At 62.5% G+C, this 26314-nt stretch overlaps 1 protein-coding gene across 1 annotated transcript in view; it reads right to left on the minus strand.

The window, feature by feature from the left end:
* Nucleotides 1-26314, minus strand: part of SND1 (staphylococcal nuclease and tudor domain containing 1) — a 63631-nt gene that overhangs the window by 11395 nt on the left and 25922 nt on the right. Inside the window, 7 exon segments of the mRNA XM_039570382.1 lie at nucleotides 4639-4748; nucleotides 9304-9445; nucleotides 10166-10238; nucleotides 11961-12046; nucleotides 12048-12072; nucleotides 15470-15570; nucleotides 22471-22560. Of these exon segments, the coding sequence (XP_039426316.1) occupies nucleotides 4639-4748; nucleotides 9304-9445; nucleotides 10166-10238; nucleotides 11961-12046; nucleotides 12048-12072; nucleotides 15470-15570; nucleotides 22471-22560 (627 nt within the window).

Consider the following 26314-nt stretch of genomic DNA (forward strand, 5'->3'; position numbering starts at 1 on the left):
GGAGACACAAGAATTAGGGGTGACATCGGGGTGACGGGAATTGGGGGTGACACTGGGGGGTGACGAGAATGGGGCGGTGACAGGGGCTGGAGGGCACTGGCAGGGGGGGCACAGCGGGACCCCCGCCTGGGGCTGGGGGGGTTGGGGGTCACCCCCAGGTTGGGGGTTCCCGGCTGCAATTGGGATTGGAGGGAGGAGGGACTGGGGTCAATGCCCGGGAGGGGCGGGGGGACAGCGGGACCCTCAGGCCTGTGGGGACACCGGGACACTGTGCCTGGACACCGGGCCCTGTGAGTCCGAGGGGATGGGGACACCTGGAGGGGACAGCAGGACCCTCAGCTGTGTGGGGACATTGGCACCCCCGGCACTGTGACAGGACACCGGGACCCCCAGTCTGGACGCTGGGTGCCACCACCAGGACATGGGGTGTCCCCGGTGCTGGGGACAAGGGACACCCCTCTGTGGGGGTGCAGGGACACAGGGACAGGGACACAGGGGCACAGGGACACAGGGACACAGGGACACAGGGGCACAGGGACAGGGACAGGGACACATGGACAGAGGGACACAGGGACAGGGACAGGGACACAGGGACAGAGGGACACAGGGACACAGGAGCAGGGACACAGGGACACGGGGACAGAGGGACAGATGGACACAGGGACACGGGGACAGAGGGACACAGGGACACAGGGGCACAGGGGCAGGGACACAGGGACACGGGGACAGAGGGACACAGGGACAGGGTCACAGGGACAGGGTCACAGGGACAGGGTCACAGGGTGTCCCGTGGGCCAGCGGTGGGGACACAGGGACCCTCGATGGCACCACTGTCCCCAAGGTGCCACCTCCGCCCCTCCCCACAGTCACCACGGCGCTGTCGGGGTTCAGTGTTGGGATTTGGGGGTTTTTTGGGGTTTTTGCTCTTTCTGGCGAATCCGGGTCAGCTTTTCCCCAAAGCACATTCCTGCTTTTCCCTTAATTCCCGAGCTTTCCCACACAGGCGGATCTGGGACTGCCAACACCTCCTCCTGCTGCTCCTGGGGCCTGAACCCCCTGGCCTGGCTGTGCTCCCCCCCCTCCTCCCTGCGCTGGGGACAGCCGGGATTGATCCCAAAATTCCTGGGAAAGCTGCAATGGGCTGGAGGGACTTATGGATTTTATTGGCATTAATTTAGCCCAAAATTAGAGCAGCTCAGTTCATCATCCTCATCCCATCCCCACCCTCGTTCTCATCCTCATCCTCATCCTCATCCCATCCCATCCCATCCTCATCATCCTCATCCTCATCCTCATCCTCATCCTCATCCTCATCCTCATCCCATCCTCATCCCATCCTCACCCCATCCCCACCCTCATCCTCATCCTCATCCCATCCTCATCCCATCCTCACCCCATCCCCACCCTCATCCTCATCCTCATCCCATCCCATCCCATCCCATCCCATCCTCATCCTCATCATCCTCATCCTCATCCCATCTCATCCTCATCCCATCTTCATCCCATCCTCATCCCATCCCATCCTCATCCTCATCCCATCCCATCCCATCCCATCCCATCCCCTCCCCCACGGGTTCTGGACACCCCCCAGCTCCCACTTCCAGGAATTCCATCCTGTCCAGCTCGTTAAGGACGATCCCCCTGGCAGCCCTGTAGCACCCCCAGGTCCTTCCCTGGAATGATTCCTTCGGAGCAGGGCAGGAATCGGCCCCCGGGATGTGGGAAAAGGCAAATACTGACAAACTAAACCCAGGGATTTTTAGGGAATGTCGTGGAAGTCCCCATGGCAGCAGGATTTGGAGTTCTCCTGGTGCCCCGCCGGCATCGGCGGCTCTGAGGGAGCAGGATGGGATGGGATGGGGTGGGATGGGGTGGGATGGGATGGGATGGGATGGGATGGGATGGGGTGGGATGGGATGGGATGGGATGGGATGGGATGGGATGGGATGGGGTGGGATGGGATGGGATGGGATGGGATGGGATGGGAAAGGGTGGGATGGGATGGGAAGGGGTGGGATGGGGGTGGGATGCAGCAGGACACAGAGGATGCTCCAAGCACAGGGCTGGGATCGGCCCTGGGATGAGGATTGGGATTTGTGTCGGGATCGGTGTCGGGATTGGGGCTGGGATCAGCATTGGGATTGGCTGTGGGATTGGGATTGTCCCTGGGATTGGGGTTGGGATCAGTGGTGGGATTGACCCTGGGATCAGAGCTGGGATTGGAGTTGGGATGGGAGCTTGGATCAGCACCAGAACTGGGGTTGGGATCAGCACTGGGACCAGGCTGGGATCAGGGTTGGGATCGGGGTTGGAACCAGGCTGGGATCAGGGCTGGGATCAGGGTTGGGATCAGGCTGGGATCAAGGTTGGGATCAGGGCAGGGTTGACTGACTGGGAACTCGCAGCTCCAGTGGACAAAAATCACTGGGAAATGTGGGGGGGCCGGGGCAGTTTCCCGGTGTTCTCAGAGGATCAGCGGCTCCTGCCGGGATCGGGGCGGCCGCGGAGGAGCCGAGGGGCACCCGGGGGTCCCCTGGGCCCTTCCTGGGCTCTGCGGAGCCGCAATCCCGCCGGAGCATCCCGGCACCCTCCTGCTCCCCACGCTCCGGGGCCGGATCGGCAGCGGCGGCTCCGGGCCCGTGAGTCAGCAGCAGCCGGAGCCGCCAGATAAAAATATCCCACGGCTGTGGGGGTGGCAGGGATCCGGCTGCCGGCGGGAACGCGGCCGGGGCCACCGTGGGAACTGCGGGCACCCGCGCCGGGACCCGGGGCCGGAGCCGGGAATTGGCCGGGGCAGCACCCTGGATTCCCGCAGCCTCCCCTGGCACAGCATTCCTGCCCCGCACCCCCAATTCCTGCCCCACATCCTGAACTCCACGCGGCCTCCCCACTGCCACGCCACGTTCCTGGGCAGCATCCCATCTTCCCACAGCCTCCCCACCACGACATTCCCAGGGAGCGTCCCTGCTCCCACGTGTCCTCCCTCCCTGCCACAGCATTCCTGGGAAGCAGCTCCGCTTCCATCTGGCCTCCCCACCACGACATTCCCGGGCAGGTGCAGCGCGGAGCCTCCGGAATGTGCCGAGGCAGCGGAGCGAAGCCCTCGGGACGCGGGTCAGCAATTCCCGGCAGCGCAGGATGCTGAGCAGGGAGCGGGACGACTGCAGCGTCCCCGTGTCCCTGCATCCCCGTGTCCCCGTGCCCCAGTGTCCCCACAGCCGGCACCACTGGCCTGCAGCTGCTGCCACATCTGGATCCACAGCTGCACCCGTGCCCACCGCATCCGCACCCATGGCAACATCTGGATCCACGCCCACATCTGCATCCAGGGCCACCGCTGTCACCACACCCACATCAGGATCTGCAGCCACATCTGCATCCCTGTCCACATCTGGATCCACGCCCAAAACCGCAGCTGTGCTCACATCTGCATCGACTGTGTCTGCAGTCACGGGACAGCTGGATCCGTAAATCCCATCTGGATCCATAAACCCCATCTGGATCCGTAAATCCCATCTGGATCCACAAATCCCATCTGGATCCGTAAATCCCATCTGGATCCATAAACCCCATCTGGATCCGTAAATCCCATCTGGATCCACAAATCCCATTTGGATCCACAAATCCCATCTGGATCCGTAAATCCCATCTGGATCCATAAACCCCATCTGGATCCGTAAACCCCATCTGGATCCACAAATCCCATCTGGATCCACAAATCCCATCTGGGTCCGTAAACCCCATCTGGATCCACAAATCCCATCTGGATCCACAAATCCCATCTGGATCCGTAAACCCCATCTGGATCCATAAATCCCATCTGGATCCACAAATCCTATCTGGATCCACAAATCCCAGCCCTGTCCATGCCCACATCTGCACCAACATCTGGATGGGAGCACCAATCCCTGAGTTTTGGCTCAGGGGGGCCATGACAGCCAGGGGGGGATTTGGATCCGCCTTGGAATAGTGAATCACGGAATAATTACCCAAAATGGGCCCTGAGCTCCGGAGCTGCAATCAGGGAAATCGCAGGAGTTCCAGGGAATTTTAATATGAGGAGATGTTAACAGGAACAGGTTCAAACGTGGGGATCCATCCGGAATCCAACTCCACATCCATCCTGCATCCAACCCCAAATCCACCCCACATCCATCCTGCATCCAATACCAAACCCAATCCCAAATCCACCCCACATCCATCCTGCATCTGCCCAGGCCTCAGTATCCCCTGGGATCTCCTGGAATCACCTGGGATCTGCTGGTGGCACCGTGGATCTCTCAGAAACACCCAGGACCTCTCCAGATCCCACAGGATACTCTCGGTATCCCTGGGATCTCTCACTATCCCTGGGATCTCTCCAGATCCCACAGGATACTTTCAGCATCCCTGGGATCTCTCAGCATGCCTGGGATCTCTCGGTATCCCCAGAATCTCTCAGAATCACTCGGGACGTCTCCATATCCCACAGGACACTCCTGGTATCCCCAGGGTCTCTCAGTATCCCCAGGATCCCTCAGTATTCCCGGGATCTCTGGGTATCGCCGCACCCTCCATTCCCTCACAGCTGCTGCCCTCAGATCCCCCTGGATCCAGCAGACCCCCCGGATCCCCCGGATGCCGCGGCTCCGGCCGTACCTCCCGCTGCAGCACCAGCTCCTTGGTGAAGAGCGTGGCCTCCTCGCTGAAGGGCTCCCCCTCCTGCGCCAGCCCCGGCGCGTTCCGGGCACCCCGCGGGCACTCGATCCCTGCGGGAAAACCGGGCACCGTCAGGGCCTGGGAACGGCACCCAGGAACGGTAACCTGGGAATGGGACCCTGGGAATGGGGCCTGGGAATGAGGCCTGGGAATGGCACCCAGGAACGGTAACCTGGGAATGGGACCTGGGAGTGGGACCTGGGAATGGGGCCTGGAAATGGCACCTGGGAATGGGGACCTGGGAATGGGACCTGGGAACAGTAACCTGGGAATGGGACCCTGGGAATGGGGCCTGGGAATGGGGACCTGGGAATGGCACCTGGGAATGGGACCCTGGGAATGGGACCTGGGAATGGCACCCGGGAACGGTAACCTGGGAATGGGACCTGGGAATGGGACCCTGGGAATGGGACCTGGGAATGGCACCCGGGAACGGTAACCTGGGAATGGGACCTGGGAATGGGGACCTGGGAATGGCACCTGGGAATGGGGACCTGGGAATGGGGACCTGGGAATGGAACCTGGGAATGGGACTTGGGAATGGGACCTGGGAATGGCACCCCTGGGAATGGCACCCAAGAATGGCAGCTGGGAATGGGACCTGGGAAGGGTCTGGGAGGGAAGGGGACACTGGGAACAAGTGGGATACAGGGAGCTCCGGGAGGATCCAGGGGTGGCGCAGCCGTGGGAGAGGCCAGGCCCAGCAGGGATGGGGACACGGGGACAAACTGGGATGGGGACAAACTGGGATGGGGACACGGGGACACATCCAGGCCCCCCATCCAGGCCGCCCAGTCACAGCCCCTCCCCCGCCTCCTTCTCCCGCTGCCCCGGGATCCCCTGCCCTGCTCGGAGCACGGGGAAGTCCTGCATTATTAATGATCATTTACATAATTTGCATAATGAATGAAGTGCCAGGGATTGCAGCTCCGAGCTGAGCCATGAGTGAGGAGGTGCCACATCCCCAGGGCCACGTCAGTGTCACCGACACCCAGAGACACGAGGACACAGATCCTGCCCAGAGCCGCCCGCTCCTTCCTCATCCTCATCCCCATCCCCATCTTCATCCCCATCCCCATCCTCATCCCCATCCCCATCCCTGTCCCTGTCCCTGTTGCTTCCCCATCCCGGTCCCCATTCCCAGGCCGTGCTGCCTCCAAGGGAAGCCATTTCCAGGGAATCCAGCAGGAACTTCCCAGCCCTGTCCCTGCCCTTCATGGCACCAAATGTCCTCCGTCCCCAAAAATAGGGAAGGGGGATTTCTGGAAAAAGGGGATTTCTGGAAAAAGGGGGATTTCTGGGAAACACAGCAGAATGTGGGATGGGGAGCAGGAAATCCCGGGATCTTTGTTAATGAGCTGGAACCATCAGGCCCCCCAAAAATCTGGGATCACCCCGGGATCCTCCCTCCAGCACCGGGTGGGGTCTGGCATGGCTCTGATCCCAACCCTGGCTCTGACTCCGGCCCAGCGCTGATCCCAAATTCCTCCAGCACCGCACTGGGAACGGGAATGAGGAGCTGGAGCTGCCCTTCCTCCTCCGCGGAAGGGGCCAGGAGGGCTCACAGACCACAATGGAATTTTTTCCCTCAAAACAGCAAGGGAAGAGCCAAGGAAGCTCCGGAATCCTCAGACTCCGCCAGCTCCCGGCTCCTCCCTGCCGGGATCCTGCTCCGGATCCTCTCCGGCCTCTGACGCTTCCCAAAGCCACCTGAGGGAAGGTTCTGGAAAAGTGAAAGCTCCAAAGGCCGGGCTGGGTGCGCTCATCCCCCCGGGAATGCTGGCGGGAGAGGGGAGGGGGCGCTTGGCACCCAGGAAAGTTCTCCAGCGCTTTAAAAATAGCAGCTAATCCCGAATCCGGGCTGCGCCGCGCTTCCCGGGAAGCCGTGACGGATTAATGAGGGATGCGGCTGCAAGTGCTGCAGCCACCGCGCTCCCCCGGGCTTCCCACAGAATTCCAGCGCAATCCCGCCGAGCCGGGGCCGGCGTGGAGGGGGCGGCTGTGGGGCTGCTCCCATCCCGGAATCGGCCCCCGAGGGACAGGGGCAGCAATTCCGCAGCATCTCAGGGTATCCTGCGGCATCCCGGGGAACCCAGCAGCACCCCAGGGCATCCCTCAGCATCCCACGGACATTCCAGAGCATCCCTGGGTATCCCACAGCAGCTCTGGGATATCCTGCAGCACCCCAAGGCCTCCTGGGGCATTCTGCAGCACCCCAGAGTATCCCACAGCAGCCCTGGAGGATCCTGCACCAGGATTCCAGGAGAAATTCCTCCCCGGCCATCAGTGGGGACAGACAGAACAGATCTTTCCAGGGAAAATCCCTTGGAGCAAGGACCCCCACAGCCTTGATTCCAAGGATTTAAGCAGCTTCGCTCCCTTGCAGGGCCAGAGCAGCAGCTGGCACCGGGACCTGGGATGGCTCCGGGCAGGGATCGGCTGTGCCGGGGCCGAGCGCCAGGGATCGATCTCCCGCAGGATTTATGGATTTTGGGAGCAAGGGAGGTGAGCGGGAGGGAGGGGACGCCTGGGAACTGCGGGAGCAGGGCCGGAATTCCGGGATCCGCTCCGGATCCGGGCGGGCGCAGCACTGGGACAGCACCACGCCGGGAACGCTCACACGGAAAAACTCCGGACTCTCATCCCCACCTCCCAATCCCGCTGCTCCTGGGGAGGATTTTGGGACCCCTTGGAGCCACTTGGGCACTCCAACATCCCCAGAGGTGCCCCCTCATCCCTCGGGAATTCTCCCGCTCCCGGCCCCCGCTCTGGGAAGGCGTCAGGCTCCCGAGTTTTGCCGGGAGAGAGGAATTTGGGATTAAACCGGCGCCTGTATTTGCACATATTTATAGTGCTCCGACGGATCTATTTTAGCTGGAAAGCCGGGATGAGCTCCCTCGGGAGCATCCCTGGAGTCACATTTTAAGGGACTTGGCATCTCTTTCTGGTGCTCATTTGCATTTGATATCCATAAAAAAGGCAGGCGTTGATAAAAGGCGGATATTTATCCTATTCCTGGCTTGGCAGAGGAGGGTTGGGAATGGCACCGGGGAGAAATCCAATAGAAAACAGGGAAAATAAAAGCCGGAAGGTCCGGAAGGTCTGGGAAAATAAAAGCCTGGATCGTGGCCTGTGGGGTTCTATGGGATGGGATGGCCTTGGGAATCCATCCCTGCTGGAACAGAGCAGGGTGGAGCAGGAATCCCAATGGAGCAGGGACCTCCAAAGAGGAGAACCATGGGACAGGGACCCCCACGGAGCAGGGAATCCCATGGAATAGGGACCCTGATCCCATTCCCTGTGGATCCCGTGGGCTCTGGGACTCCAGGGCAGTGCCAGCCCAGCCCATCCCAATCCCTACGGATCCCGCGGGCTCCGTGCTGGGCACTGGGATTCCGGGGTGGTGCCAACCTCCCGCACTCAGAAATACTTCAGTGGATCCCAATCCCTCCTCCCGAGCACAGGGAGCTCCATCGCTCCCGGCAATTCCCACATTCCCATGGCCAGGAGGAGGGAGCCACCTTTTCCCAGCATTTCCTGCTGGCTTTGGCAGTGGATAACTCAGATCCCGGGATATTCACGGGCCGGAGCACAATTCACGGGTCTGGGACACAATTCCAGAGGGCAGGAGCCAGCTTGGAGCAGGGCTGGGAATGCTCACGCTCCAGGGATGGGACGTTCCCATGGCTCCCAGAGGAATGGAGGCACTGGGGGGCACTGGGGGGCATTGGTGGGGCCAGCCACGTCCAGGGATGCTCCAGGATCCAGCAGCAGCCGGAGCACCAACGGGAAAAGGCTCTGGGATGTGAGGGGCTGGGGGGGAGGGGGATCCCATGGCACCATTCCTGGTAATCCCAGGGCCCTGGCTGGACTGGGAGCAGCACTGGGAGCAGGGACGGAGCCCCCACTTCCCAAAGGCCCATCCCGGTGCCGGTGTCTCTGGGGGCCGGAGACAGGACACGTTCCCAACTCTGGGATCGACAGAGGGATGGACAAAGACTCCCTGACTCCATCCTCGCTCCCCCCTGGATAAACATTCCCTGTGTGGGAGTCACTTCTGCCTTTCCCGGTGTTTGATCCCGGGACTGGAGCCTTGAAACACCGATGGAATTCTTCCTCATCCCCATTCTAATTCTGATCCTCATCTTCATTCCATCTTCATCCCATCCCATCCCCATCCCAGTGTTCCCTCCCTCCTCCCCAGTTTGTGCTTCCCCACCAGTTCCCAAGTTTTTTTGGATGGAATCATCCTTCCTAATCCTAATCCTAATCCTAATCCCAATCCCAACCCTAATCCCAACCCTAATCCCAACCCTAATCCCAATCCCAATCCCAATCCCAACCCCAATCCTAATCCCAATCCCAATCCCAATCCCAATCCCAATCCTAATCCCAATCCCAATCCCAATCCCAATCCCAATCCCAATCCTAATCCCAATCCCAATCCCAACCCCTCCCAGCCCAACCTGGGGCAGCTCCAGCATTAACTGGGACCCTTCATCCCGAGCCCCCCAGTCCAGGGAATGTTCCTGTACCAGCCTGGGGGACGTTCCGGCGGCGCCGATCCCGGAACCCCGTGGCGCCGATCCCGGCGTCCCGGCTCACCTGCGAGCAGGAATGTGATCAGGCAGGTTTCCTTGGGCAGGAAGAGCTTCAGGCGGGAGCCGCTGAACACGTACTCCACCACGGCCTCGGAGCGGCCGGCGCGCTGCAGGAACGGCAGGAACTGCTTCGCCTTCTGCGTGTCCTGGGGAAAACGGGAGCTCAGGGACCCTCCGGAATCCCGGCGTGCCGGGGCTGGGGGCAGCGGGTGCTCCCTGTCCCCTGTGCTGGCTGGGATGCAGGATCTGGGCACGGAGCTGAGGGTTCCCAGCTCGGGATGGGCCGTGCACCCCAAACACAGTCCAAATCCATCCCCAAATCCCAAATACATCCCAAAACACATCTCAGAACACGCCTCAAAATACATCCAAAAATCCCAAATCCATCCCAAAACAAATCCTAAATACATCCCAAAACACATCCAAAATTCATCCCCAAACCCATCCCAAAATCCCAAATCCATCCCAAAATCCATCCCAAGCACAGCCCTGGGCAGCTGCCTGGGTCCATTCCCCCATCCCTAAGGGAACATCCCGTGACTCCCCTTTCCCAGGATCCCCCCTCCCCATCCTAGCAGCAAAGGGCTCCCTGCAAATCCTTGGAATTATTAACGGAGGAAAACTTAATGAGCTCTGCTGGGAGGCGTCGGGATCCCCAAATTCCCTCAGCAGAGTCGGGGAATCCCGGATTCCCACCGGCATTCCTGTGTTGTGTCCGGCCACCTGGCCGTGGAGCAAGTCCCGGTTTATTTATCCAAGGGAAAAAGGGAAAAGCCCCCCGGCAGCTCCCAGAATGAACGGCGCAGCGTGGGGCTTTATCCCCCGCGGAATTCCCACGCATCCCGCATGCTGGAGGGGATCCTTACTCCGGAGATGTCGGCGACCCGGTGGATCGGCACCTCCTTCTTGCTGTGCAGCCCCTTCCCGTTCTTGATGGCCCTGGAAAAGAGAGGGAGCGCTGGGAATCAGCTCCTGCGGCAGCGGGAAGGGCCGGAGTCAGCCCAGTCACGGAGTGAGGGCTTTCCATGGATAACAGGGAGGCGAGAGGAGCCTGGATGGGGGAATGGTGCACAGGAGGGCACGGAACGGATGGAAAACCAGCAGGATGCTCCCAGTGGAGCTGGTCCTGGACCCAGATCTGATGCCAGACCTGGACTTGGTGCCGGATCCAGGCCCGATGCTGGACCCAGATCCTGATCCCTGTCATGGTGCAGGGTGCAGGGCTGGGATGTTCCCTCGGGATGAGGCCACTGAGCTCCGTGCCCCCACAGGAGCGTCCCCTCCTGCCCCAGGGTCTGCCATGGGGGGTTGGGAAAGGCCGGAGCGTGCCCATATTCCGGCGGAGCCCAACGGTCTGGGATGCGACTCCAGGCTCTCTGAAGAGCTGGGAATGTTCAAGGGATCCCCCAAACTGCTCCGGGCCCCGCTCCACTGGGAGATCTGGGTCCTGCCCCACAACCTCATCCCAAATCTCCCATTCCCGCTGCTCCTGGCACCGTCCCCGTGAGCTGCCGGGGCTCCTCTGCCGGGTGCCAGCACCATCATGGATTTGGGATGTGCCACAGCTCCCAGCACGGATGAGCCACCCCCACCACCGGCCTCGCTCCGGGATCGGGCAGGAACATCCAGCTCCTCCATCTGGGGACATCCAGGCTGAACCCCAAACCCTGGAGCGCAGCTCCGGCTCCAGGTGCCACATCCCAGCCCTGCATCCTGGTATCCAGGTGCCACATCCCAGCCCTGTATCCTGGTATCCCGGTGTCACGTCCCAGCCCTGTATCCCACTCCAGGTGCCACATGCCAGCCCTGTATCCCGGTATCCCGGTGCCCCCTCTGCAGCTCTGAGCTGCTGACTTCCTGCCAGGCTTCCCAAAAGGCACATTCCAGGCGTTGGGAAGGAGCCTCTGAGCAATCTGCCGGCCGCCCACCGCCCGGGCACGGCTGGGCGGGAATGGGAGCAGCTCTCTCCGGATCGATCCGCCTTTTCCCGCAGGAGCCCAGGCCTGCCCGGGAAGGCGCCGCAGCCCCCTCCAAGCTGCTGCTCCCGGCGCTCGGCACCGTGCCGGGATCTGCTGCCAAGGAGGAGCTGAGATCCCACCATTCCCGCCGGGCTCAGCCGTGATGGAGCCGCCTCCGAGGGAGCGGGGCCGGGGAGGGAAGGGAAGGGAAGGGAAGGAAAGGAAAAGGTGTCCATCGCCATTCCAGGAGCCACCGGGAGATGGGATGAGGGACAGGGACACGGGGACACCTGGGGGGCTGCCACAGGTGGGAGCGGTGATCCCTGCGGGAATGGGGGCACTGGGATACGGGATCCCCATGGGATCCTCTCCGTGGGGAGCCAGGCAGTGCACAGCTGGATCTGGTGTGCCAGGATCACGGACAGCTGGAATGTGCACAGCTGGATCCACGTACCTGGGACACAGCTGGGGACAGACGGATGCCCAGGGGACGTGGCTGGGATGGGACAGAGGGACACAGGGAGCTCTGTGTGGGATGGGGACGTGGAGCTGGGAATCACCTCGAGCCACAGGGATGGGGCAGGGGGACAGGGACAGGACAGGGGGACAGGGACGGACGGATGGACAGGGACAGGACGGGGGGGAGCCAGCACAGCCCCACCCGTCCCTGAGGCCCCCCAGAGCCCCCAGCCCCGGCGCTCACCGGGCCTCGGCCGCCAGCAGCTCATCGTAGTGCGCCGAGCGCTGGTCATCGTCCTGCCGGTAGCGCAGCACCGTGGCCAGGCCTTTTGCTGACCAGCGCCTCCGCGATGTTGCTGCGGGAACAGGGCGGGATCGGTGTGGGAATTGGGGCAGGGACACCTCCATCCCACCCCATCCCACCCACCCCATCCACCCCATCCCATCCCACCCCATCCCACCCCATCCCACCCCATCCCACCCCACCCATCCCATCCCATCCCATCCCACCCCATCCCACCCCATCCCATCCCATCCCATCCCATCCCATCCCGTCCCATCCCACCCCAAGGGAAGGCTCGGAGTGACACATCCCAGGTCTCTGGGCACAGTGGGGGACCCGAAGCCTCCCAGCAGTGCCCCAAAAACCCCACCCCAAAAATTCCCCCAAACTCCCCCCACCCCAAACCCAGCAGGCTCAGCATCCCCAGGCCACAGGAACGCCCTCTGGGATTTCCCAATTCCATCACTTTTATCCAGGAGCTGGGTTGAGCATTGGTTTGGGAGCAGGGGGCACCATCCCCAGACCACGGGAATCTCCTTGATTCCACCATCCCACTTTTTTTCCGGGAAAGCAGCTCTGGGGGGGGCTTGGACAGGGAGGACCCCACCCCCCCCCCTCCCAAACCCCATTCCCTCGGGAAGCGCTTGGAGCAGCGTCTCCCAGTGAACGGGGATTTCTGGGATCAGCAGGGGGGCCGGTGCAAGGCAGGGATGAATCCCTCACATTCCACTGCTTTAAACAGATCCATGAATTCTCCTTCGCCAGCGCATCCCTAATTCTCCTCCAGTCACCGCCCCCCCGCTAATTCCCTCTGTATCCCCAAAACAAGCGGATCTATCCAGAGGATGGAGGGACTGATCCCTTCCCGAATCCCGGGTGTGCCCCTTCCTGAGGAGGGGGATGGGCAAATCCATCACCAGGAGCTGAAATTAGGTCTCGGAGCAGGGGGAGGAATCCAAAAATTGGGGATTGGTGAGAGAGGGAATAGCTGCATCTGGAGCAGCTGTGGCAGTGCTGGGAATGCCGAGCACTGGGAATGGGAGCCCCAGAATGGGCACCTGGGAATGGGAACCCCAGAATGAGCACCTCTGGGAATGGGAACGCCAGGAATGGGTACCTCCGGCTGCTTGGGAAGCAGCGGGAGCTGGGGGAGGCCAGGGAAGGGCCAGGCTGGCTCCCACTGGTCCCTGATATCCCCCATCCCAAACCCATCCCACTCCCCATCCCAGACATTCCACTTCCCATCCCACTGAAATCCTGGAACGGGGTGTGGAAAAGCGTCCCCCTTGTCCCCTCCCTGGGCCATCAGAGAGCCCGGATGCTTTGGAGCATTCCCAGCATTCCCAGACATGAAATCCTGCTGCTTCCCAGTGCCAGAACTGGAAATTCCGGGAAAAGCCCAAATTCTATAGGGGTTCAGAGGTTTTAAGACTCAGAACTCCCACTGGGACTGATCCTGGCACACAGGGAAGAGCTGTGGGAGCACTGCAGGAAGGAGGGCAGGGAACAGGGAGACAGGGAAACGGCTCGGAGAAGGAATTCCAGCCCATGGATTCCAGATCCTGCTCCAGCCCCACTCCCTGCTCCTCATCCCAGCTGGGGAGTGGGAGGCACCCCCCATTCCCACTTCCAAAGCAAGCTCTGGAATGGAGCCGGAGCTGCGGCCTGGAGGGAAGGATCCCCCAGTAAATCCCAGATTAAAGACTGGGAATAGGGTGGGGAAAATCTCCTCAGGCTGGAAAATTCCAATTCGGGGACTTCAAGCCAAAAATGTCCATTTTTAAGCTCCTCCCGCAGCTCCTTTCCCCAGGGAAGTTTCGGAGGGGTTTCATCCCACCAGAACCAGTGCCCAGCACAGACTGGGATCGGGATTGGGATCAGGATCAGGGTCAGGGGTGCCAAACTCATCCCAGCTCCCAAACTCCAAATCATCCCGAACTGCAGCATCCGGCCCCACTGCCCCCAGCGAAGGGACCCCCCGCTCCCACCGGGAATTGAGCCTGGAATTACAGCTCAGGGAGCTCCTGAAATGTGGGGTTTGGGATTTCCAGGAGCTTTTTTTTTCCGAGGATAATGCAGGATGCTGTGGGATGCTATGGAATGCAGCAGCATTCCTGGGGCAGGGATCAGGCCCGAAACACGGAGGAGATGGAAGGGAGAGATGGGATAGAGGAATCCCGGGTCCAGGCCATGACAGGAGCAGGGATAGACAGGGATGCATGCAGGGATCCAGAGGGGATGCATGCAGGGATCCAGGCAGGGAAACAGGCAGGATGCAGGCAGGGATAGGGGCTGGGAGATGAGCAGGGATCCGGGCAGGAATATGGGCAGGGATCCGGGCAGGGATCCAGGCTGGGATATGAGCAGGGATCCAGCGGGAGAAGCCGGGTTTGTGCTCCAGCCCCCCCAGTTCCCAGTGCCCGGAGCTGGGATCGGAGCTGGGATCGGGGCTGCAGCTCCTGCCCTGGCTCCCGCCCCGGTGCCGCCGTGCCCGGAATTCCAAGCAGGCTCAGCCCAGCCCAGATGCCGGACGGACACTCCAGGAGGACAAGCCAGGCTTTATTCCCTGCTCCATCCCAGCCTGGCAAAGGCCCCGGGACACAGACCCCGCTCTGTTCCACCCCCGGCATCCCGGGATGCAGCACCGGGAATGGCACCGGCACCGCTGGGAACATTCCGGGAACGCGGGGCAGCTCTCCCAGGCCTGGGATTAGGAGCAGGAAAACCCTGCTCTCCCAGATCTTCAGGAAAGGGAAGGGAAGGGAAGTGCAGCTCTCCCGGCCCCTGGCTCAGGGAAGGGAAAGGCAGCGCTGCAGCGCTTTGGGCGCTTTCCAAAATAGCTGCTACCGGGAAAAAATCTGGGAAAGCAACCAAGGGCCTATGACAAATCCTCCCTACGCAGCTCCGGAGCCGCTGCCAGCCCGAGGCTCGGCCTATCCACAGGGATGAGCCCAGGGCTTGGCCTATCCAGGGATGTGCCTGAGACTCGGCCTATCCAGGGAAGTGCCCAGGGCTCGGCCTATCCAGGGATGAGCCCAGGGCTCAGCCTATCCAGGGATGTGCCTGAGGGAGCGGCACCCGTGCCCCAAGGGGGACAAGCCCCAGTTCTGGCTGCGGGGCAGCTGCCCTGGAACTCTCCCCATTCCCAAACCTTCTCATGGAGAAGGGAGTCAGGGAGGGGGTCCCTCGGGAAGGACAGACATCCCGGGATACACAGTGGGGGTGACTCCTCCAAAGCCGCCCCCGAGGCAGTCGGACTGGGGAGCCTCATCCCAATAGCTCCCAAAACTGCTGGAGCGGGGAGGGGGCAGGTGTGGGGGGTCCCAGGCAGCGGCATCCCAACGCATCCCACAGAATCCCAGTGCTGGGATGCCGGGAATGGGGGCTGATCCCAGGCCAAGGCCCCCGCCAGGTGGGAATGCCAGGTGGGAATTCCAGGCAGGAACCCCCAATCCCTCGGGATGACTCACATTCCGCCAATGGACACGGTGGCACAGGTGCGCTCCGAGAAGGCCGGGACGGTTTCGGTGGCGCTGCTGGCGGGGCGGATGTAATCCACGGAAACATTCACCTGGAACAGGGACAGGCTCAGAGCCGGCATCGCCCGGCCCCCAGCACCAAATCCCCGGGATCGGCCAGCCAGGCCCTCATCCTCTCCATGCCCAAATCCCCTGGAATCAGCCATCCAGCCCCTCATCCCATCCTCCCTGTGCCCACATTCCCACTGCCATCTCCAGCCCCTCCACTTCCCCGTGCCCAGGGAACAGAGCCGATTCCCAGCAATTCCGGCACCACCGGAGCTTCCTGGCACGTTAAACCAGGAGCCTCCCAGGCAGGACAAGATCCAGCCGGGATCACGGCACCTGCCGGGTGTTCCCAGAGCTCCGTGGGGATCCCGAGGTGCTGCCGGCCTCGGCGCCTCCCGGGTTATGGATGTGGCATTCCCGCAGGGCAGGTGGACGGGAGCAGCACTTCCCGCTCCGCCAGGGCCGTCACCCGGAATCAGCGTCCCCGGGCGGGATGGGAAGGGCTGTGGCAGGGCAGGGAGCAGCCCGGGCTGTCCTGGAATCCCGCGGGGTCCCCGCGGCACCGACAGCGCCGGGAGAGACTGGGACAAAGCTGCCACTGCTCCAGGATCCCAGACAGGGACAGGGAACAGCAGGGACTGGGAACACCTCGGGGGCAGATCCTGCAGGATGCGTCACCTCCCACTGCACCAGGGCTGGGACGAGCTGGGATGTGCAGGGATCAGGGAATTCTGGGATGGGCTGGGTGGGAAGGGAGCTCAGAGCCCCTCCAGTGCCAGCCCTGCCATGGCAGGGACACCTCCCACTGTGCCAGGCTGCTCCAGCCCCAATGTCCAGCCTGGCCTTGGCCACTGCCAGGGATCCAGGGGCAGCCCCAGCTGCTCTGGACACCCTGGGCCAGGGCCTGCCCACCCTCCCAGCCAGCAATTCCCAATTCCCAATCTCCCATCCAGCCCTGCCCTCTGCCACTGGGAAGCCATTCCCTGGCTCCTGGCCCTCCAGGCCTTGGCCCCAGTCCCTCTGCAGCTCTCCTGGAGCCCCTTTAGGCCCTGCAAGGGGCTCTCAGCTCTCCCTGGATCCTTCTCTCCTCCAGGCATCGCCCCCAGCAGTTGCCAGCACCACATCCCGCATCCACAGGCGCCGTTTCTGTGCCAATCCCACCCAATCCCATCCCTCTGTTCCCCAGGGAAGCTCCATCCTCAATGCTCTCCCGGTATCAGCTGGAATAGCCTGAGGCTCTGGGGGACAGGGGGTGACACAGGGGTGACGTGGGGATCTTTGGGGGCATCCCGGTGCCGCCCAGGGCTGCACTTGGCCTCTCTGGACTTTTCCCATTCCCTTTCCTGTTGCTGTTCCCGTTCCGCATGGCCGGAGCCATGCTGAGCCAAAGGCAGCCAGACAGGCGAGGCAGGAGCAGCCCTGAGCCCCTGCAAGCCCTCGGCTCATCCCAAAAATCACTCATTAAACCAACATCAAAATGCAGAAAAGGCCGGAGCGTCTGGCAGGGCGCCGGAGCCGAGGCTTTTCCGCGCGGAGAGGGGGCTCCGGCAGGAAAGAGCCAATTAAGGGGAACGGTTACAGCGATTCCTCGCAGCAAAGCTCCCGTCGGAACCACTGGAGGGGAAAAAGAGACGCCGATTACTCCGAGAGGCAGGTTGGGAATTCAGCTGCTCCGGGGCTTTGGAGATGTCTGGCTCGGGAGCGGCTGGCGTGGGAAACACCTGGCTCGGGATGCGGCACCGGGAGTGGGGGAGCGGCGGCAGCAGCGGAGCAGCCGGGGGGGACGGGGGATCCCGGGGGATCCCGGGGGATCGGGATTGTCATCAGGAGGGGAGGAGTCAGGGGGGATGGGGATTGGGATGGGATGGGATGGGATGGGATGGGATGGGATGGGGTCACCCCTCAGCAGGAAAGCCCTGGGTTGTTTCCTGCTGTATCCCATTGCATTGGATCTACCCAGGGGCAGGAAGGCTCCACAGAGGGATCCGGACAGGCTGGATCCGTGGGATCCATGGGACAAGAACAATGGGATGAGGTTCCACAAGGCCAAGTGGAGCCCTGGCCCAGGGTGCCCAGAGCAGCTGGGGCTGCCCCTGGATCCCTGGCAGTGGCCAAGGCCAGGCTGGACATTGGGGCTGGAGCAGCCTGGCACAGTGGGAGGTGTCCCTGCCATGGCAGGGATGGAACCATTCCGTGATTCCATGAATCCCACCCTTGGATCACACCAACCCCATGGAACACTCCAGATGCAGGGAAGCGGCTGGAAAGCCGGGAAAGGCCCTGGGGGTGCCGCTCAGCCGGAAGGAGCTGGAGCTGCAGGGACAGGGCCCAGGATCATCCGAGGGCAGGGCCAGGTCTGTGTGACACCAGATGTGGCACCGGCACCGGCACCCCACAGCTCTGTCACAGGGGGAAGGAAGGCAAAGCATTCCCGGGATCCAAGGGCGACGTGCCCACGGAGGGGCTGGGAAGGGCTGGCTCGGGTTGGGGGTGCAGGGACCCCCCCCGGGACCCCCGTGGGCCCCGCTCCCCCCGGAGCAGCCGGAGCCGCGCCTGGGCGGCTTTCCAAGGTCAGCTGCAGTCAGGGTGGATTAAATCACTCCAGCAGCTCCGCTCCCAGGAGCGCATCCAGCCCCGGGAACAGCGGCCACCGCCGCCAATGTCACCCCACGGGGACCCCGACTCCCCGGGAGCACCCGCGCAGAGCTGGGGCTGCCAGGACATGGGGTGACCGGGAAGGGGCCCTGGCCCCGGCCCCAGGATCAGGGGCCCACCGACGCTGTTCCCAGCTCAGTGTCCCCAGGGTAGGATCCTCAGGGCGCGGCCCCTGCCACCCTGTCCCCAGCTGGTCCCAAGGTGGTGGGGACACCCCCAGTGCCCCCCGTGGTCCTGTCCCAGTTGCGGCCCCAGTGTGGGCTGGGGGGACACACTGGGGCATTCCAGGCACATCCCCGCTCCAGCCTCAGGACTCCACGGCACTGGGGATGTGTCCCCATCCACGGGGGGACAGCGGGGACGGGGACCCCCTCCCGGGCCCTGCCTGGAGCGGGCGAGGGGCTCATCCCGCCGGGAAGGGCCGGGAGCAGCCCCAGCTTTGGGATGGGGAGGGCGGGGTGGGCCCGAGGCCGTGCCGGTGCCATTCCCTGCTATTCCCTCATCCCACGGGGGGCTCCGAGGGGCCGCGGGGACACGGGGGGGCCGGGGGGGACAGATGGGGGGTGGGCGGCAGCCCAGACCTGCCGGGCTAAAAATACCCGGCCCGCCCGCGGATCTCCCGGCCCGGCGGCGTCACCCGCTCCCGGGAATATTTTTACTTCCCTGGCAGCTCGTGCCGGGTGGAGGGGCCGGGGGGGCTGGGAAGGGGCTGGCGGGGGCTCGGTGCCCCCCGTGTCCCTCCCGTCCCGGAGGAGGCTCCAAGAGACCTGGCGGGGGCCAGGGGTTGTGAGCAGGAATGGGCGGGATGATCGCGGCGGGATGGGGGATGGATGCAGGAGGCACCGCGGGGGCAGATCCAGGGACGCGTTTTTCCCTCTGGAGCAGCAGTTTCCCTCCCGAGGGCCGGCTCATCCCGGTCCCCCCACGCATCCTGCGGCGGGCAGCGGGATTTCCTGGGAATGGCGAGCAGGAGCCGGCTCCGTCTCCCTAACCCCCTCCACCTCTCCATCCTCCCATCCTCCCTCCTGGAAAAGGCCGGGATGTGGAAGGAGGATGCTCCACAACAGCCCCCGGGAGCCTCCAGCGCCTCCAGCATCGCCGGGAGCGGATCCAGCGGGATCCGAGCTCCCTCCCGCTCCAGCGGCTGCCGGAGGGGCCACGGAGACCCCCGGGGCAGGGTTGACCTTGGAGCGGGATAATAATGGAAGTGCAGGGCTGGGAAGCGTCGGGAGCAGGGCGAGAGACGCAGGGGAAGGAAAGATCCCGGAATTTGGAATCATCACACCGGGAATAATCTCGCTTCCCTCTGCGCCCCCTCCGCCGGGAGCCAGCCCAGCCCACTGCAGCTCCGCCGCAGCCGCGCACGCCGCGGATTCCAAGCGCAATCCGGGCGGGAAAACGGCGCTCCCGAGCAGCGCTCCCGGCTCGGCTCCGAGCGGCCAAATCCTCCCCGGCAGCCAAATCCTGCCCAGCTCCACACGTGGAAGTGGCGGGTGACGCAGCCGCTCCCGTGACGCTCCCGAGCTGGCAAAGCCGCCCCGGCTCCCGCACATTCCCGGGCTCCGGCGCATTCCCGGGCACAGGATCCCGAGGGATGAGTCCCCATTGTCCTCAGCCCCGGCTGCACCAGCAACTGGGATCTTCCCAAAATCCCCCCTCCGGACATCGCTGCTGTGCCGAGCTCTCCCTGAGCTTCCAAGTTGCCCGACATCCCAAAAATCCCTCCGTCTGCCCAAGCCTTCCCTCTTCCTGGGACTGGGATGGCATTCCCAGGGAGAAGGCTTTCTCTGGTCAAACCCATCCCTGTTTTACCCCAGCTCCGATCTCCAGCAGTGTCTGCACCTGGAGCGCTGCTGTTGGTAACCCCAAAAGGAGAATCCCTGGAATTGTCTCTGGAAGCATCCAGGTGCCTCTGAGGGGACCAGACAGGGGAATGTCCTGGAAAACCATTGGGAAAGTGGTGCTGGCACCAGGCTCAGGGCTCTGGAGATGGGCAGCATTCCCAGCTGGAATCGGCCTTTCCAAGAGGGATGGGGCACAGGGAGGGGCACAGGGATGGGCACAGGGATGGGCACAGGGATGGGCACAGGGACGGGGTTTTGGTTGTTCCTGGGATGTGGGGATGGGGACAGGGATGGGCACAGGGATGGGCACAGGGACGGGGTCCCGGTGGTTCCTGGGACAGCCCCAGGAGCCCCTCCTTTCTCTCCCCCAGAGCAACTGGAGAGGACGGGGCAGCATCACTTCCATGCACAGGGAATATTCATCCTGGAGCTCTGCCTTGCCAGCTCCCTCCATCCGAGCGATTAATCCCAGAGTTAATTAGGGAAGAGCCACGATCCATCTCCCGCGCCTGGTGCAATTATCCGGAGCCGCTCCACGGCGGAGCAGATCAATGGGCGGAGGAGCTGGCCCTTCCCGACACGCTCCACGGATTTATTCCACAAATCCATAGTGGCCTGGGCAGCCGGGTGCCGGCAGCGGGGCCGCGGCCTCCGGTTCATCCCGTGCCACCAGGCAAATTCCAGCGGCTGGGAAGGACGTGGTGGCGCAGGGAGAGGCTCCAGCACCACAGCAAAAAACCCCAAATCCAGTCTTTATGTGCTGTGGAAATCCCAGCCTGGAAAATTCCTGCTGCTTGGATGAGAGGGCAAGAGGGAAATTACATTCCCTCTCTTCCCAGGGAGCTGGGAATTCAGGGATGGATTCCCACATCCCAGCCCCTCTCCCAGCAGGAACTGAAGGAGACGGAGCCGTGGCAGCCACGACAGGGATGTTCCTTCTTCATCCCCCCTCAGTGCTTCCTCCAGAGGGAATTCTTTTGGGAAGCAACGGCAGGGCTAACCCAGCGCTCCAGCAGGACGGGACAGGGAGGAATCCGGCAAAGGAATTCTGGGATGAAACCCAGGGTGGATTCCAGGCTCTCCCAGTCATGAGCTGGGGCTGGTGCTGGAGCAGCCGGAGCTGGAAATGCCTCGGGAATGGCGGGATGGATGGAATGGGCAGCAACAGCTCCAGGAGAGCTCGGGGAGGTGCAAATCCCCATCCCTCAAGGCTCCTGCCCACGGCACTGGAGCAGGAGAGAAACACCCCCAGTCAGACCAGGAACTGCCAGGGAATCCCAGTCCCCTGGAGCTGGGAATGGCTTCGAGGAGCCAGGCAGGGTGGGGGGATCTCCCAGGATCCCATTGTGCCGGGATGGGGGATCTGAGGGGTCTGCCCTAAGCACGCTCCCTGCCCTGGGATGGGACATTCCAGGGACCAGTGCCACACCCTGCGGCGGGTGCTGCTTCCACTGGGATGGGCTGGGATGGGCTGGGATGTGCCCAGGAGGAGCCTCCCCAAGGCACAGGGACAGGATCCATACGAGCGGCCCCGGAGTGCTGGGGATGGACGGAGCTCCCCAGGCAGGGCGGGACCCAGGGCAGGCTGAGCTCCCCGAATGCCAAAACACCCCGGAATCCCAGGGACCCCCAAGGTCACCCTCCAAAGGCAGCCGGTGCCAGAGCCAGTTCCAGTCCCTGATCCAACACAGGGCACGGCGGCAGATGGCGGAAAACCGGCACCGGTAACCCCGGAATGGCTCCAACTGGGACCACACTGAGGTGCCGGAATCCCATTCCAGACCCGGTGCTCCCATCACAAACCCCAACACCCCCACACTCTTTTCTGACTCCGAGAAGCACCAGATGTCCCATTAAAAAAATCTCCCAAGCTGCTCTTTTCCCCTTTCCCTATTTTTCCAGAATGCCCAGGCAGGCTCCGAGCTGGAAAGATCCAATTAGGCACCGAAACAGCCCCGACGAGCAGCGACAGCCGCGCCGCAAAGGGAATTGATTTTATTTGACCGTTTTATGAGCATTGGAAAATTGCATCCGGAGCATTCGCTCCGCTGGCTAACATATTCCTCATTCCCGGAATTGCTCTGAACTAGCGCCGGAAAATATGCCGGGCAAACAAAGGGACAATGAGGCAGAATTCCTGGGAAATGGGGAGCGCAACCCCTCGAGGGGCGCTCCAGGGTTGGATGCATCCCGGAATTTCCGTTGGAGAGGCTCCGGTTGTCTGTAAGGAGCTGCACAGTGGCACCGGCATTGGACTCATCCCATCCCCATTCCCTCATCCTCAGCCTCATCCCTTCCTTCATTCCCTCATCCTCAGCCTTGTCCCTTCCTTCATTCCCTCATCCTCAGCCTCATCCCTTCCTTCATTCCCTCATCCTTGGCCTCATCCCTTCCTTCATTCCCTCATCCTCAGCCTCGTCCCAACCTTGCCCACTCCCTCCATACCTTCTTCCCGATGAGCTTCTTGCGCAGGAATTCCCGGGCCTCGAACATGTAGGGAATGTCGTAGAGGGGCCTCAGCTTCCTGTTCTTGTCCTGTCGGGAGAGGGGACGCGGGTCAGGGGATTCCCAAATCCCGCCTGGATCAGCATCGCCCCCGCCCTCTCCCAGGCCCCTCACCCCATTCCGCACCCCATTCAGGCTTCCCAAGGTCCGTGAACCCCACGGGGACCCTGGGATAATCCCAACATCCCCTGGGTGGAGGTGCCGGCAGCCTCGTGGTGCCAGGGTGGGCATCTCCAAGCGGCAGCTCCAGAAGGGAACAGGGTGATAGGAATTCGGGGTGGGGGTGACCAGGGTGACCTCCAGGGTGTCCGGCCCCTGTCCAAGGGCATCTCCTGGAGCTGAATCCCTGCAGAGACTGTGCAAAAAAGGGGAGATTCCCAATGGAAACGGGGATTCGACCCAACGGGATTCAACGGAACCCAACGCAACCCAGTGTAACTCAACGTGACCCAAAGTGACCCAACGCAACCCAGTGTAAATCAGTGTGACCCAGTGACCCAACACAACCCAACATGACCCAATGTAACTCAACGTGACCCAAAGTGACCCAAAGCGACCCAATGTACCTCAACGTGACCCAAAGTGACCCAACACGTGACCCAACACAACCCAGTGTAACTCAACGTGACCCAATGTGACCCAAAGTGACCCAGCGTGACCCAACCCAGCCCCGGTGGAGGACAGCCCTGGCAGTCGCTCTGCGCGCCGGCATGGTGACGTGGGCAAGACGCCCTCACACCTCCCCGAGCTGGGGAGGAAATCATGGAAAAGAGGGAGATGAGGCCAAAGCAGCCAGGAACGGAGGAGCGGAGTCAGACGGAGAGGGAGCGGGCGGACACCGGCGCCGGCACGCGGCTCCTCCCTAACAAACGAGGCTTGGACAGAGTTTATTGTCCTTGACACCGCTCGTTCCCTCCTCCGCTGCCCGCATCGCTGCGGCCCTGCCAGCACCGGAGATGGGAACGGGATGGAGCCGGTGAGAGGATTCCCAGGAACCCAGAGCCAGTGCCAGTGCTGGGAACGGGATGGATCTGGCAACGGGATCACTGGGAACCCAGAGCCAGTGCTGGGAACGGGATGGATCACCAGTGCTGGTGATGGGAATGGAATGGATTCTGTGAGGGGATCCCTGGGAACCCAGAGCTGGCACCAACCCTATCCCAGAGGCAGCTCCTGCTGCAGGCAGAGGCTGAAAACCCCTTCACAGGCAGGTCCCGATCCTGGCTGGATTTCCCCTGGAAACAGCAGCTTTCACACTCGCTGGGGACCACTCACGGAAAAGGTTCCTGACACCCAGCAAGGTGGGACCGAGGAGCCAGCACGGAGCTGTGCCGGGCAGCCAGGATGTGGTGCCAACCTGACAGCCACAGGACTTCCAGCAGGGAAAGAGCCTTGTCCTGGCCTAGCCAGGCACACGAGGATGGCCCAGCCAGTGGCACGGCTTGGGAATGTGCTGCTGCCATCGGGAAGGCCGGCACCACTGCCCCGCTCCCGGTGAGGCGCTCGGGGATGGAGGCGGTTCCAGTATTTAACCAGTGCCAGAAAAATTCCCGTTCCCGTGCCACGGCTGGAGTGGAGCCCCGTGATAAATCCGGGGGGCTCCTATGGCAGCATCTCCCCCCAGACCCCCGGCATTCCCTGGAGCTGGAGCACACCCGGAGCCGCCCCCGCTCCAGGGAAGCCGGGATATTGGGATGATGAATTCCTCATTTCCCAGTGCCATGGAACCGCAGGGAGATGGAGGATTCAGCCAATGGGGGGCCACGGGCCGGGCTCAGCTCCCACTTAGGCATCTCCTGCCCCCAAAGCAGATCCCAAAGCAGATCCCAGGCGCTGCTGCAGCCCCTGGAGATGTGGGAGCTTGGAACGAGCATGGAGCAGCTGCTGCAGCACCACCGGCCTCTCCCTCTGCTCCCTCCCAGGGGAGCACAGCTCCCCCTTCCCAAGCTTCCAGCCTCTGCCCATAGGCTCCCGGGCCATTCTCAGCCCTGAATCCTCAGGGTGACTCCCAGACCCTTCCATCAGTGGGATCTGACTGATCCAGGCCCTGAGCCTCTCCTGCCCTCGCCAAGGTCACGGCGGAGCTCCGACACTGAGCGTGGCTCCGCACAGCAAAGCCCTGTGCAAACACTAATTAATCCTCACTAACGAACTCCAAATTTATGGCTTAGTTAATTGTCTGTCTGGCACAGGCTGTTAAATCCCTAATCCCATCCCGCCGGAGCGTGGGAAGCGGGACGGCAAAGCCCTGGGTGGCCCCGGCATCGCCCAGCAGTGCCAAGGGCTCAGGGGCTGGAGGAGAATTCCTGAAGGAGCCGTGGAGGTGGGACCCGAGTCCTCCCCAAAGCTCCATCAGGCCCGCAGCCACTGGGACCACCCCAGAAAGGAATCACTCCAGAAAGGGGCCACCCCAAAAAGGGGACGACCAGCACAGGCACCCCAGCACCAGCGCCATTCCTACGCCGTGCTGGGATCCGCGGTGCCATCGTGCCAGTCCTGGATGCGCCGTGGAGGCGGGACCCGAGTGCTCCCCAAAGCTCCATCGGAGCAGCTCATGGGTCTGCAGCCGTGTGGGACCACCCCAGGAAGGGGTCACCCCAGGAAGGGGTCACCCGCACAGGCCCCGCAGGGCTGTACCAGGACCCACGGCTGCCCCATTCCAGCCCCGGACGTGCCGGCGCTGACGGAGCCCTCACATCCCACTGCTGCTGCTGCTGCAAAATGCCCATTCCCTTCGGGAATTCTCAGCACACGGCTTAGTTGCACCAGGCGCTGGATAATGGGAACGTTTAAGTGCCCAGCTCAAACCGCCCCAGCCACCGCCCTGTCAGCCCCCATTAAATCCCGCTTTGTTGTCCCACAGCGATGACATTCCCAGCACAGGGACGGCGGCAGCTGATGGCTCTGGGAAGCCGTTCAAGAACTTGGGCGCTCAGCTGAGGTTTTGCAAATAAACATGAAAAATCAATGGAATGGCGAGAAGGTAACGGAATTCCACAGCCGGCAAACTCTGGCAGTGCCGACACGGAGAAGGATTTTGTTGGGCTTAACCCATTTCCCGAGGCAGGAGCTGGATCCCAGCAATGATTCACCTCGGAAGCTGCGGCTGCCCCATCCCTGGAATGTTCCCAGGGCTTGGAACACCCTGGGATAGCGGGAGTGTCCCTGCCCATGGTGGGACTGGATGGGCTCCAAGGTCCCTTCCAACCCAACCCAACTCATCCCAATCCATTGTGGGATCCCTGGATTCCATGAGATGCCAGTCCCGGCCCTCCTCGGCTGCTGGAGAGAGTCATCAGCCACTGAGATGTTAATTAAGCGCAGGGATCCGAGGCTCACTTAATTAAAGGTGAGCAGCGAGGACGTCGCTCCATTAGCGCCGAAGCCGGAGCTGCATCTTCAGGGAGCTGCCGGAGGAGGGGAGCACCTGCTCCCTTCCCTCCCGGAACGTGGAGATTCCGATCCCGAATTTGATGGGAATGTGCTGCTTTATCCCAGGCTGGGGGAGCCGGGGCGAGGAAGCGGCGTTTTGGTTCCAGTGGGGGATTTGGTTCCAGAGGGGGACAAGAGCCCCTCCCTGAATTCCCTGCTCCTGGAGCAGCCCCCCCAAGGCCTGGAACATCCGACAGGGCGAGAGAATTCCGGCTCTCCTGCCCAATTAACAGCGCTACACCGGGCGAGGCCTAATTAAGGTCTATTTCCAGGGAAGCAGCAGCCCGTATCCACTGCCAGGATTCCAGGGGGGATTGGACATTCCCGGCTGCCGGGGGTCCCGCTCCCAGCC

This window comes from Corvus cornix, chromosome 1A, assembly GCF_000738735.6.
Source record: "Corvus cornix cornix isolate S_Up_H32 chromosome 1A, ASM73873v5, whole genome shotgun sequence".
NCBI classification, from domain to species: domain Eukaryota; kingdom Metazoa; phylum Chordata; class Aves; order Passeriformes; family Corvidae; genus Corvus; species Corvus cornix.